This window comes from Dermochelys coriacea, chromosome 6, assembly GCF_009764565.3.
Source record: "Dermochelys coriacea isolate rDerCor1 chromosome 6, rDerCor1.pri.v4, whole genome shotgun sequence".
Taxonomy (NCBI): domain Eukaryota; kingdom Metazoa; phylum Chordata; order Testudines; family Dermochelyidae; genus Dermochelys; species Dermochelys coriacea.
The window spans coordinates 115621117-115635140 of record NC_050073.1 but is presented as its reverse complement, the minus strand read 5'-3'; the positions used below and the strand labels follow the sequence as shown (position 1 = coordinate 115635140).

At 42.2% G+C, this 14024-nt stretch overlaps 1 protein-coding gene across 1 annotated transcript in view; it reads left to right on the top strand.

Annotated features, from left to right (window-relative positions):
• PRKCH (protein kinase C eta) overlaps positions 1-5582 on the top strand; it is a 175239-nt gene extending 169657 nt beyond the window's left edge. The window contains exons 14-15 of the mRNA XM_038406933.2: positions 2459-2602; positions 4582-5582. Coding sequence (XP_038262861.1) covers positions 2459-2602; positions 4582-4728 — 291 coding nt within the window. The 3' untranslated portion in view covers positions 4729-5582. The remainder of the gene's footprint in view (positions 1-2458; positions 2603-4581) is intronic.
• The last annotated feature ends 8442 nt before the right edge of the window (positions 5583-14024 follow it).

Here is a 14024-nt window from a genome sequence, read left to right as displayed (position 1 = left end):
GGTAGAATAGGAGGGGGGTTCATAGGAGGTAAACAGCCCCTCCACTGCATTTTGTCCCCACACAGGAGATAAAAAAGGGGCACACTTATGGCACAGCCACAGAGCAGTTGCTTTGCATGGTGCAGTGACCTGTGAATCCAGATTATCAGCTGCAGTAAACGGCATTAGCTTCCCTTCTGCACCTTCTGACAAGATTGGTGGAAAACGGACAAAGGATGGGAGAGCCAGTGACAGCATATGGAAGCCATGCTGCCAAGGAAGGAGGTTGGGAGGTCAGAGAGCTCCATATAGGAGCTAGCTCCCTGTGCTGGTGGCCTGAAGTCCAACAGGGTGGTGGTTGGTTTGTTTGTGGAGCTGAGGGTCCTATAGGCTTCCCAGGCTGCAAAATCGCCCATGCACACTTCCCATTCAGGGGAAAAATGTGGAGGAAACTCCTCAAGGTTAATCTTGCAGAATTTCCAGTGTTCTCTGTCCCCTTTCATGGGTCTGTCCAGGGGAGGGAATGATGGGGCCTTTTAGTAGTAACTCCTCTTTGAGGAAATCCAGCCTTCTGAAAGATTCTTCCAGTCAGAGTCAAGAAGATTTCTCAAAGCTCCTCCTGCTCGTTTTAATGTTTTCATTGCCGAGGATGCAGTAGACTTAAAATTCCATCAACAGTGACTGGTGTGACTGAATTTAATACTCTTTCATCCTCGAGAAACTGATCTGAACAACGCAGCCAATGATCCTGATTTTCCTTTCTGCTGCCATTTCAGCTGGCCCGGCAAATTGAAGTGGCTCTTTTTTCCAATCAAACTGAACGGGATTTCTCTTACTCTAGTGAATCAAATGTTTGTAGTGGCGGGGTGGAATTTTCGTTTGGTTTCTTCAGTCTTTTAAAAAAATTAGGTCCTGAAGTTTAAAAAAAACCAAAATACTCTATTCTTTGTATGAGAAAAGACTTCCCAACTGCTTGAAAATGCATTCTCACTTGAGCATTATTTCCAGAATCTGAAAGATACAAACCATATCCGTATCACACCAGTACTGAACTAGTTAGATGAGCCATAGCTTTTCTTATTACTTTCCTCCAGATCAGAACCCGTAGCTGAAGTTTGATGCTGCTCTACAGAGGTTTCTTTCCTCTCATAGCAGAGATGGGAGAGTCTTCCTATGGGTTTCACGCACAAAAGGTGATGTCACCTCTGTGAATTCATATATTCAGTTTTCTTTGGATTGCTGCTTCCTTCTTAATAATCTGTAACTTTCAAACCCTTCCTCATTCTCCTCAGCCCTCTCCGATTTCTGAGAGACTGCAGGAAGCACGTGGCATGTTTCTGGCTTCACTTCAGCAGGCTGAGTTTTAGGAAAAAGGCACAGTTAAAAACTGACTCTAATCCAAAGCCCAGGCAGCTGGCAAATACCAACTTTATAAAGAGCTTTTGTTCTTGAAAAAGAAAAACCCCAAAACAATGTGCAATGTCTATAGTGCCGCAGATGATGCACTTTAACTTTCTTTTATTATCATGGTAACCAAGGATGTATCTGAAATAGAAAGTTTCAGAGTAGCACCCGTGTTAGTCTGTATCCACAAAAAGAACAGGGGGACTTGTGGCATCTTAGAAACTAACAAATTTATTAGACCATAAGCTTTTGTGGGCTACAGCTCACTTCATCGGATGCATAGAATGGAACATATAGTAAGACAGATAGATATACACAGATAAGTTAGAAGTTACCATACCATACAAACTGTGAGAGGCTAATTAGTTAAGATGAGCTATTATTAGCAGGACAAAAAAAAACTTTTGTAGTGATAATCAAGATGGCCCATTTAGACAGTTCACAAGAAGGTGTGAGGATACTTAACTTAAGGAAATATATTCAATATGTGTAATGACCCAGCCACTCCCAGTCTCTATTCATGGTATCTAGTTTGCATATTAATTCAAGCTCAGCGGTTTCTCCTTGGAGTCTGTTTTTGAAGCTTTTCTGTTGCAAAATTGCCACCTTTAAATCTTTTACTGAGTGGCCACAGAGGTTGAAGTGTTCTCCTACTGGTTTTTGAATGTTATGATTCCTGATGTCAGATTTGTGTCCATTTATTCTTTTGCGTAGAGATATATATCTTGCTGTATGTTCCATTCTATGCATCCAATGAAGTGGGCGGTAGGCCACGAAAGCTTATGCTCTAATAAATTAGTTAGTTTCTAAGGTGCCAAAAGTACTCCTGTTCTTTTTTCTGAAATAGAAGTGACCAAGGACGTAAATATACCCATGCTTCCTCCCTAAAAGAGGAGTCAGGATCCCTGCATGTTCTTCCAGTGTAACAAAGGTGGAAAGTCTGGCCAGCAAAATAGGCTCAACAAGAAAACTGAGGACCGGGGGTTTGTGTGATTGCTAGTAATAGGTGTCTCTCCTGTTTCCTTGCTGGGTGTGAGTAAAGGACTAACCAGGTTTCATTTATTTTGCTCTGCAGTTTATGACCAAGAACCCCAACATGCGCCTGGGCAGCCTGGCTCAGGGCGGAGAGAACGCTATCCTGAGGCATCCCTACTTTAAAGGGTTGGACTGGGACCTGCTGAACCAGCGCCAGATGGAACCACCCTTCAGACCAAGAATTGTGAGTGATGGATTCTCTTGCTCGCTCCCTCCTTTTGCTGAATTATCTCCCTACCTGTATAACTAATGGGGAGAAGGATGCAGTGGAAGGGCGGCTTTGTGGTTAAGGCACTGGACTGGGACTTAGGAGAAGTGGGCTCAATTCATAGTTCTGCCACAGACTCCCTGTGTGATGCTGGTCAAGTCACTTAATCTGCCTTGGACAGAAAGATACTTAAGCATCTAAAGACACATTTTCAGAAGAGCCTAAGCAGATTAGGCACCTAACTCCCCTCTGTGCTTTAATTCCCATGTACAAAACGTGAGGTAATAATCCTTCCCTTCCCCCAATTTAGCCCTGCCTTGTCTATCGAGACAGTGAGCTGTCCAGGGCAGGGGCTGTCTCTCACTGAGTATTTGTACAGTGCCCAGCCCAGTGGTGCAGTGATCCATGCTGGGGCCTCTAGGTGCTACTGTAATGCCATTGAATAATTACAATGATGGGGAGCAGAGAGCGCTGGTCCCTCTTTCCCATGATACCATACTGCCCCACGGATGCTCCTCATGATGCTTTCACACTCATTCTCTCCAGTTAAAAAAGAAAAGGAGTACTTGTGGCACCTTAGAGACTAACACATTTATTTGAGCATAAGCTTTCGTGAGCTACAGTTCACTTCATCGGATGCCTCCAGTTAGCTTCCTATGGCACCACTGCGTTTTAAATTCCCTTTTGGGGCCTGATCCCTCAGGGCTGCTGAGCTCCTTTATCTCACATTGCAGTCAGTGGGCCCCCTCCTGTTCAAATCCCGGTGAGTTCAGTGCATGCAGAATCAGGCCCAGTGGTCCTTGCAGGTGCTCAGTACTTTTCAGGATCAGGCTCTTTATGTTCTGCCTTTTCCTTCACCTGAATCCAAATCTTCCTGGGACCAGGGTCTTCCCCAGTCTTAATGTTGGGACCCTGGCCAAGCCATCCCTGGTACTTGGCCTTTACTTTGGCTAATGAGGAGTTTGGACTTCAGAACCAAGCTTCCTATTGCCATCCAGAGACCTATGTGTCTGCTGAGCTTGAAAATCTTTTGGGTTGTGCAAGATTTGTGAGACTTGTCAAGGAAACCATAAGGGTGGGATTTTCCAAGGCTCTCAGCCCTGCCCTTTCAGCCCCCTGGAAATCAGTGGTAAAATGCCCTTTTGAGACACAGCTGGGAGCAGAGTTGAGCCAATGCTGAGTATGTTTGAAAATCCCATTCTAAACATACACATGTTCTTGCACAGTGTAAAGTGATCATTCCGCAGGGTCCAGTGAATTCCCTTGCTAGAGTGGATCTGGAAAAATAAAGTCTCGTGATAATAAAACTTCTCCTTGCTGTTCTGGGGGCAGGAAAAATCAGTGTTGTGTCAAAATGTACCATAAGCCAACTTTGTTTTCAATAGAGACCCCAATCATACTTTGTACTGGGTGGGTAGGAATCTGGCACCTGGAGACAGGGTGTTTGTTCCTTCTGTGGCATTACTAATTCATTATTGTACAAGTATAATGGCTTTTGAACAAAGGAGAAGATCCCCCAACTAGGCCATTTCAGACACTGCACAGATAAGCAAAGACTGTGTAGATTCAGCTAATTGGAAACAGTGTGTATAATTACTGTGAATGGCTGGGTCTGTGCAATCTGACACTTAAACAAAGTAAGAGATTACTGCTCCATGGGGTCTGCCATTCAGCAGCAGTGCAAGCAAAACTCCAGCTGATGTCAACTAAGTCAGCAAGGGGTTTGCCAGCAAAAGGCCTACGGAGGCTTACAAAGGACAGGCTTTAAAGGGCTAAGCAGGGCCACACAGCATCTTACAGGGTGTAGCCCAAAATGAGATACAGAACAGCTGAGCACTCCATGGAGGCAGTCATGCATCTCATTCAAGACCAGAAAAAGTTGCAAACAAAGAGAATAGAAAAGTGATAAGGCAAGTTTTTGACCTCTCCTCTTTTTGTCTTTTTTTGTTTGGCAGAAATGCAGCGAAGATGTTAGTAATTTTGATCCTGATTTTATAAAAGAAGAACCAGCTCTAACCCCCATCGAAGAAGGGATTATCGCAGTGATTAACCAAGAAGAATTTAGAAACTTTTCATACACTGATCCAGAATTACAGCCATAGCCACATGGAAGGTTGTGCAAGGTGGTGATAGAACCTGATGGAAGAAGTGAAAATTTGTTTACCAGGAATTTCATTCTCAAGGAATACGGCCTTATATTATGCAACAGCACCAACAACAAAGTTACCTTAATGTGAAATTAAAAAAAAAAAAAACTTCTAGGATTTGTGCAACTCTGATATCAAATATTTATAGGGCTGGGATAAACATGGTACAGTATCATAAGTAGTCAATGCAGACTATTAATGCTGAGATACGTGGTTCAGCACAGATCTGACTAGTTGCAATTTGCAATGAGTTTGGGGAGTTGGTGTGAGCATGAAATGAGCAGAGTTTTGCAGCTCTGAGCCAAACAGACACTTTACAATACCGACCTTTGCAAGACTCAGCTTTGAGGGATCCAACACTGCCTCCTCTTTGGAAACATGGGAAAAAACCAGCAACCACTGGGCTCATTGAGCAAGATGGTTCATGTGGTGCTACCTGTTTCTGGAGTATTTATTTCTATCCTAAGGACAAATGGCTCTTTGAACCTGTTTTGGGCTTCCATGTCAAATATTTTACTGTGCAGACTATCAAAAAAGTGTCGCCCCTACCTGTTCTTCCAAATTGGAGTGAAGCCACTTGTAACTCAGTGTTTTAGTACGTGTGTGATATGAAAAGTTTTAGCATTTGCATTCTGTGAAATGCCTTTTTGCATCATGCACTCTCAATGCTCCTTTCTTTCTCTGCATACCAGCTGTTTTCAGCTAAAATATTGTATGTGAAACCTTGCCATTTACTTAGATTTTATTTAATTACGTTATACGGAGCCCCTTTTGTGCATTCCCTGGCTCATTAAAACTTTGATGGAAAATGGTAGCTCTTAAATTATTCGTAGTGTTGTTGTGACGGGAGCTGCAAAGCTGGCAAGCTGTTTGAAAGCAGAATTGTCAAATAAGCAATGACATAAAAGGACAACACTCTCCCCAGTAGAAGGATAAACCTTTGCTAAGATTCAAGGAGAGAGGTGACCTAGTTTGGTTTTATTCAGAAGGGATGCCTTATCAACTGTAGCCTTAAGCACATGAGCCATAGTCAAGTTGGTACAATGCTGAAAGCAGCTTCTAGACACCAGTCACTCCAGTAGGAGATTTAGATGTGCTTTACCTTCACTTCTGGAAAGCGGACGCATTATATGTCCGTTTCCAATGCTGACTTCTTTAGCCAATGCTAAGCTTCAGCCTGCATGTCAGGATTAGAACCTTTTTTTCCTGAGGATTTGACTACCTCCTGGGCAGATACCAATTCGTGGGAAGAGGAGGTGGGTTTAAACAGTTTGCAAAGCTATTTTGTATTACAGGTCACAAGTTTAATCTGAAAAAAGGGTGATCTGGGAAGGACAGTCCATGTTCTCACGTCTGGTCTACACACTGACAATATACCTGCAAAACTCTGTTGGTTAGGGGGGTGATATTTTATTTATTTTTCTTACTCATAGAGTTGAATGCATGCAAGGCCTAGTATGGATGCAGTTCTACCAGTATAAAGTGCATGTGTATATTGGTATAGTTTATTTCTCTTCCTGTACAGGAATAAATTTTATACTGCTGTAAGCACTTGTATACCACTAAAACTGCATCCATACTTGGGGGCTGCACTACTTTAATTATGATGGTCTAGTTAAAGTGGTACAGGTTGAGTATGTAGACAAGACATTACAGTCCTATCCAAAGCCTATGGAAGTCAAATAGTATCCTTTCTTTGACTTCCGTGGTCTTTGGATCAGGCCACACCCACCACAGCAGTATCTGAGCAGTGTTAAAAATGGAGATTCTCTCTTTTAACAAGCATGAAGCATGTGGTGAGCACCAAATGAATAAAAATGATCATTAGAAAAACCTTACTTTCAACACTGGAAGGAGCGCTTCAGCAGGCAACTGGTTTCTAATTCTCCATGGGTAAGCCCCTTTGGCAGTTAGTCCCACTGGGGATAATTGTAGAGTAGCCTCCTGGGGATACCTGAGCCATGAGGGTGATTTGTGATATGCCTCCTTCACCAGATGGCTGGTATCATCCCTCTCACTTTCATTGGTTGTGGTGCTCCTCTAAACATCCATGGGCCTCATGGGATGCCATTCTTGAATCCCTCCTCAGGAGTTAGAGCTGCCAAATCACCCATAAACGTTTAATCTTACTGTTGAATCACCCTACTAACTGGACTCCAATTACATCAATGGTTACATCATTGATTGCAAGATGAATGTGGAAAACCCAGCTTTTAAGACTTTTATTGATGTACCCCCAAGGATCCATATTGGGAGTGAATCCAAGGAACAGGCCATTGTGACATGGTTTCTGATTTACATTTCACAAAAATTTCTGCTAGAAAGTAGGGAGTAGTCTAATTGCACTTAACACCATCCTGAAGGGAGCCCAGCAGGAAAAAATCTCCCCTTGTACAGCCAATTTCTGGTTGGTCATTCACCAGGGGTAACGTTTTTGGATGGTGAGTAAAATGTCAGGGGTGAAGTCCTGGCCCCATGGAAGTCAATGGCAATTTTGCCATTGATGTTATTGGAGCCAGCAATTCATCCCATAGGTCCTTTTACATTATCCTCATCATTGTAAAAGCATGTGCGTGCAGATCTCTTGCCTGGGCTGGAAATTCAATGGTAATTTGCAATTCTGCTGTGCAGTGTAAAATAATCATACTGGTTTTCACAATTCAGAATAACCATTCATCTCTGCTGGCTTCCTGGAGCTAGAATGACAAACATAATGATTTAGCTGCCACAGTCAGCAGATGCTGAATCAGCCGCAATTGGCCAGGTTCCTTGAATTCTGTCATCCTTTTAGAAGGAATTGATATTTCGCTTTCACTCCTTCAAGACCATGTTGGCTGTAGAATGAATATCAGCTCGTTAGAAAGTATCCATGCAATAATTCTGGTTTTTGCAAAAGCAGATCTAGCATTTAGGCTGTTGTTGAATATGCAGCTAAAGATTGATATTTAAAACAAAGCGTCCATACAGAGAAGCTCCTGTGTGAGTTCCCCTGCCAGTTATTTTGACAGCATGACCAGCTTGGATGGATATGATTAGACAGTTTTAGTATATTAATTTTAGACCATGCATTAAACTAGCAGCCACTGGTTTCCAAAGATTAAAGTACAGAAAGCTTGTATTCACTCCGGTATGAAAGTTGGCCATGGAGCAAATTATTATTAAGCAACTTTGCCCTAAAAAGGTAAATGCAGGCTTTTTAATACTTGCATTAAAAAGAAAAGTCTCTTGGATGTCTCAGCTCTGAATTCTTGTTATGGACTATCCTTTCATTTTCAAAGATGCAGGAGATTAAGCCATAAAATTCAATGGGCTAAATCTCATACAAGGCCTTTGAAAGTTTAGGGGAAATGCAATTCAAAGAAGGAAGATGGCTCAAGATATATAACAAGTAGGCTGTCAAAGAAATCGTTTTTAATGCAATGCCTTGGCAGGCAATGAAAAAACATTGTCAACAGCCTCAAAATATTTCTAGGAATTTAATTTTCAAATAAAATTTAGCAATTGTATAAAGATGCTTTGCGTAAGTTATAAAATGCCACATCATGTTTTCACTCATTTTCAAACTACAGCACAAGCAATGGCTGCGTACAATTGAGGTTGCCTAAGCATTTCTGCCCTAATCTCCTCATTACCTTCCATACCTTTCAACTTCCAGGATGAAATTTTCCATATCTTTTTTCAAGCTTGAGAACAAGGGGATGGGCACGGAGTAAAGTTCACTTTTTCCATTGCAAAATATCTCAAACTAAGCAATTTGAATTGCAAAGCCCTTATAGCGTCAAAATGCCTTTCACAGTATTGGCAATCCTTGCAATTGTATGTCTCACAATATTGTTGTCTCTAAGGTGCCACAAGTACTCCTTTTCTTTTTGAGAATACAGACTAACACGGCTGCTACTCTGAAACAATATTAGTTGTTTTATTTAAAGCCCCTGCTTTTGGAGTCATGGGATTAGGTGAGAACCTCAGGTTTTGGGGGTTTTTTTTTTTAAAAGTTTCTGGTCCTCATGGTTGCAGAGGAAAGCTGAAAAAATGTGACCCAGATATTCCCAAAGACTCAGAAACCAGAAGATAAACAAAAAAAACCTCAGAATGACTTTTTTTTAATTCTATGATTTTTGAGCCAACCTCATGATTGGGGGGGGAGCTGGCTCATGCTTTTTGAACATCTGGGTGGGAAATACTGCTTTTGTTATCCTGGCAAAAATTCTGTTGATTTAGCTGAGTTATATGGGTTTGACAACTATAGTGCAGGTGGCACTGTAGTCAAAATATGGTGAACTCTGTCTCGTTTAGTGCAGGAGGACACAGGGACGCAGTTAAGGGAGCTCAGAATTTTTGCAGGAAAGCAACTGCAAAGAATCCTTTCTCTTGCAAGGCTCAAAAGCTGCAGCTGCCGAAGAGTGGAATGTGCCTGCAATGAGAAGGTCTGTTTTGTACCTTCTGCAACTTACACCCTCCACACTGTGAATGAGGCATGGGCTGCCTGCTGGTTGCTAATGTACCTAACAATGGATGAGGCAGAGGGTTTGTCAGTGACATCTTACCTGTTCTTGCTTGCCAGTCATGTAGGCTGACCAGATAGCAAATGTCAAAAATTGGGACAGGAGGTGGGAGGTAATAGGTGCCTGTGTGAGGAAAAAGACCCTAAAATCGGGACATCTGGTCACTCTACAGTCATGGCTTACTGGATGTTACAGTTACAGTGTTGTCAAGTCTCGGGATCTGCTAGTCTCATGATATTTCTTCTTTTTCTTAGAGCCCCAGCTCCTGCAGTTGTGTAAATATAAGAATCTTTGCTTCCATTTTTAACAAAAATGTTTTCTAACCTTTCTGATTGAGTTAAAAATGGGACATCAAGTGCATCCTAAACACTCTAAAGGCAGAAGACAAGTAAAAAGAAACCAAGATATATTGACCGTGAAATTTAACCAAAAAATCTTATTTGGATGCTTGTGGTTGGCAATACTACAGTTACTAATGCACTCATTTTGCACTTACATCTCATTGCTGCTTAATTAAGTGTCTATGCCTTGGCATATAGTTTTCTACATGAAGCAGCAGGTACCTCTTGCTGTTGGCATGTTCAGATACAATGTGTTTCCAGCACGGTGGCACACAAACCTGGTTTTATTTTTTGCATTGTATAACCAGGGTGTGTTGATCCTTTAAGCAAAGCCCTGTTCCCAGATCAGCCCAGAACCAGGGAACTGTGGGAGTTGTAATCTCCACAGTTGACAGGAATAAGAGCTGTCACATCAATAGATGCTAGGAGGGCGTGCGGGGGGATATAAGCAACCTGTTCGCTCAGAACAAGAAGAGAGCAGGAAGTGACTCAGATCTCTGGGCCTTTCTTGTTTGGGCCCTGGAAGAAGTTTGAACTGTGCCCAACAAAAGAGAGAAGAGAAGCAGAAAAACGTGGTCAGACCTGATGTTTTGGGCCCCAAGGATGAAACATTTCCAAAGCCCCTAAGTGACTTAAGTGTGTACATTTCATTAAAGGTCCATGGGAATGAGTCATGTAGGAGCTTTGGAAAAATTCTACCCCAGGACTAGAGTTTGTGGAAGTGGGAGGGTGTAAGCTCCCCTTTGATTCCAAGGGACCAGCAGGGAGCCATTACAGTTATACCCTAGAGTGGAGAGAAGACTGTAACCTTGACCAAGAGAGAAGAGAAAGGAGAGGACAGAGATTTTAAAGCGGTTTAACCCTTTAGTTGGAGGTAAATTACCCAACCAGCAAAGCCGCCTTCTTCAATTGTGCAATTTTGGGGCATCTAGTAAGGTGTTCTTTAAATGATTCCCAATTATCATTTGTTGTCAGGTGGCATGTGTGTTTTCTCTCCTTGGGCTGTCCCACCTCTGCGCAGACCTTGATAGTTCTATCCAGAAAAACCACAGACTCGGTTTGGTGGCGAAGGTGCTCAGCCAGGTTTATTGTCGACAAATCACGGTCCTACTACCCCATAAATGCTACAGGTGCACTAGCACATGTATGCCTGCCATCAATGGACCAGCTCAGTCAGCAACAGGACTTTCTGATGTTGCCCTTTCTATGATTTCTCTTTTATACATTGATACAAACAAGTTACCTATTACACTCCTGATGTGAAAACAATGAGGAGAACTTGTGGCACCTTACAGACTAACAAATTTATTTGAGCATAAGCTTTCATCAGATGCATGCAGTGGAAAATACAGTAGGAAGATATATACAGAGAACATGAAAGAATGGGTGTTGCCATACCAACTCTAACGAGAATAATCAATTAAGATGGGCTATTATCAGCAGGATGAAAAAAAAACTTTTGTAGTGATAATCAGGATGGCCCATTTCAAACAATTGACAGGAAGGTGTGAGTAACAGTAGGGGAAAAATTAGCATGGGGAAATAGTTTTTATTTCGTGTAATGACTCATCCACTCTGTCTTTATTCAAGCCTAATTTAATGGTGTCCAGTTTGCAAATTAATTCCAGTTCTGCAGTTTCTCGTTGGAGTCTGTTTTTGACTTTTTTTTTTTGAATAATTGTGACTTTTAGGTCTGAAAAGTGTCCAGGGAGGTTGAGTGTCCAGGGAGGTTGAAGTGTTCTCCGACTGGTTTTCGAATGTTATAATTCTTGACATCTGCTTTGTGTCCATTTATTCTTTTGCGTAGAGACTGTCCGGTTTGGCCAATGTACATGGCAGAGCGGCATTGTTGGCACATGATGGCATAGATCACATTGGTAGCTGAAGTGAAGAAATAGATTGACAGAGCCAGAAGAGTACCCAGAAGTCACTTACTACAGGACAGGACAAACAAAGAAAGTAACAGAACGCCACTAGCCGTCACCTTCAGCCCCAACTAAAACTTCTCCAGCACATCATCAAGGATCTACAACCTATCCTGAAGGACGATCCCTCACTCTCACAAATCCCTCACTCTCACAAACAACAAACGTGACTTTTGCTGTCACAACCTTCCCCAGCCTTTGGGGAAGACCAGCATCCCAGTTTCCAGGAAGAATGGAACTGGGCACAAAGAAATCAGGGAGAGAAAAAGTCAACAAAAAAACTTCAAAAACAGACTTCAATGAGAAACTACAGAATTGGAATTAATTTGCAAACTGGACACCATTAAATTAGGCATGAATAAAGACTGGGAGTGGATGGGTCATTACACAAAGTAAATACTATTTCCCCATGCTAATTTTCCCCCTACAGTTACTCACACCTTCTTGTCAACTGTTTGAAATGGGTCATCCTGATTATCACTACAAAAGTTTTTTTTCTCCTGCTGATAATAGCCCACCTTAATTGATTAGTCTCGTTACAGTTGGTATGGCAACACATTTTTTCATGTTCTCTGTGTATATATATCTTCCTACTGTGTTTTCCACTGCATGCATCTGATGAAGTGGGTGTTAGCCCATGGAAGCTTATGCTCAAATAAATTTGTTAGTCTCTAAGGTGCCACAAGTTCTCCTTGTTGTTTTTGCTGATACATAGCTACCACTCTGACTCCTGATGTGGTTAGTTACCAACCCTACACCTTGTACCTGCTGTTTTGAACAAAACATCCCCCTCTGTTATCCTGTCCTCCCATTCTTGTCTTACTCGGGGTCAGTGTGTTCCTGTACTATCTCCCAGGATTGTGTTTACGTGAAGAGCCAGTACTTAGTACTTGGGAGAGCCTGTGTTTTGGCAAAGATATGGCAAGTGTTGCTAAGTTCATGTACTAGACTGTGAACTTGTAAGCAAATGTCTGCTTTGTGACAGGGCCTGACTTTGGCATTAGAGCATAGCCTGGCTTTGCTGACTAGGCTTCACGTCTTGTACCAGGCTCCATGCTCTTTCTCTCTCCACTACGTCATTCATGTTTTTCTGATTAAATTCTTCCTCCCAGCTAAATTGGCTCATAATTGTTTTCAGCTTTGTGAAAATGGCCCTATTAAAGCACCAAGTAAATATATTATTAGTCTAGACTTTATTCTGCTTGCACATTATAAACGTGATCTTGTCATGATCACTTGTATCTAAGCTACCATAAACTTCTGGCTCTGTGATCAGTTCTTCTTTATCTGCTAGGACATGGCCAGAACACTTTTTGAGTTAGGAATCTGTCATCTACAATGTTTAGAAATTCCAAGGATGTTTTAGTGCAGGCAGCATGAGATCTCCACTGTATGTCGCTCAAATTGAAATCCCCCTTATTCATGCAGTAATTTTTCCTACACCTTATAGGTGTGTAAGGAAGCGGCCATCCTTTTCCCTACTGTGATTTAGTGGTCTGTAGCAGACACCAGCTAGAACCTTATCTTGAGCTTTGTGTGTTTTGACATGGATCCATAAGCATGACTTTGAAACAGGTAATCCCATTTTTGATATAGACTGCCGCTCCACCTCCCCTTTTCCCAATAAGTTATAACCATTGATTTTTAACATTCCAGTTGTGTGACTCGTCCCACCAGGTTTCAGTACTACCAACTAGATCCAATTTATGTTCATAAATGAGTGATTCCTCTTGTTTATTACCCAGGCACCTAGCATTAGTATACAGGCAATTCAGCCATATCTTCTCTCCATGTCCTTTGGTTTCTTGATTTTGTTCTCAACCTCTTGATTTTGTGCTAAGTGCTCACATCCTCCCTCTTTTCCCCTTTTGCTAGTGGTTTAACTCCTTCCTGACTACTCTAGCCAGCCTATCCCCAAATTGGTCCACCTTCTACTGAGGTGAAGGCCATCCAAACTATACACCCCCCTCTCCCCACAGAAGGTGGACCAGTATTCCACAAAACCAAAGCCCTGCATCAGTTACCTAGCCAGCGGTTTACTTCCAGAATCTTCTACCATCTGTCTTCCTTTGCTAGTGGACAGGAAGAATCTCAGAGAAGATTGCTTGGACATTCTTCTTCTTCAGCATGCTTCCAAGTTCCTTGAAGTCATCTACTATCTGTGAGATATATCGCAATGCAGGGTCATTAGTGCTGATATGAAGCATTTTCTATGGATCCTTGCTCATTGCCTTCAGAAGCCTATCCAATCTTAGAGAGACATTGCATGTCTTGGCTCCAGCAAGGCAGCACTCTATCCTGTTGCCCACATGTCCCTGGCAGAATGTTCTTTCGATTCTTCTGAGTACTGAATCTCCAACAAGGATTGTCTGTCTTCCTTGGACCGCTGGAGAACTCTTTGTGGGGAAGCTTGATTTTTCTTACAGTTTGGGCTGAGCTGCCATCCTCACATGCATCCTGTATGTCTCCTTTCCTTTGGA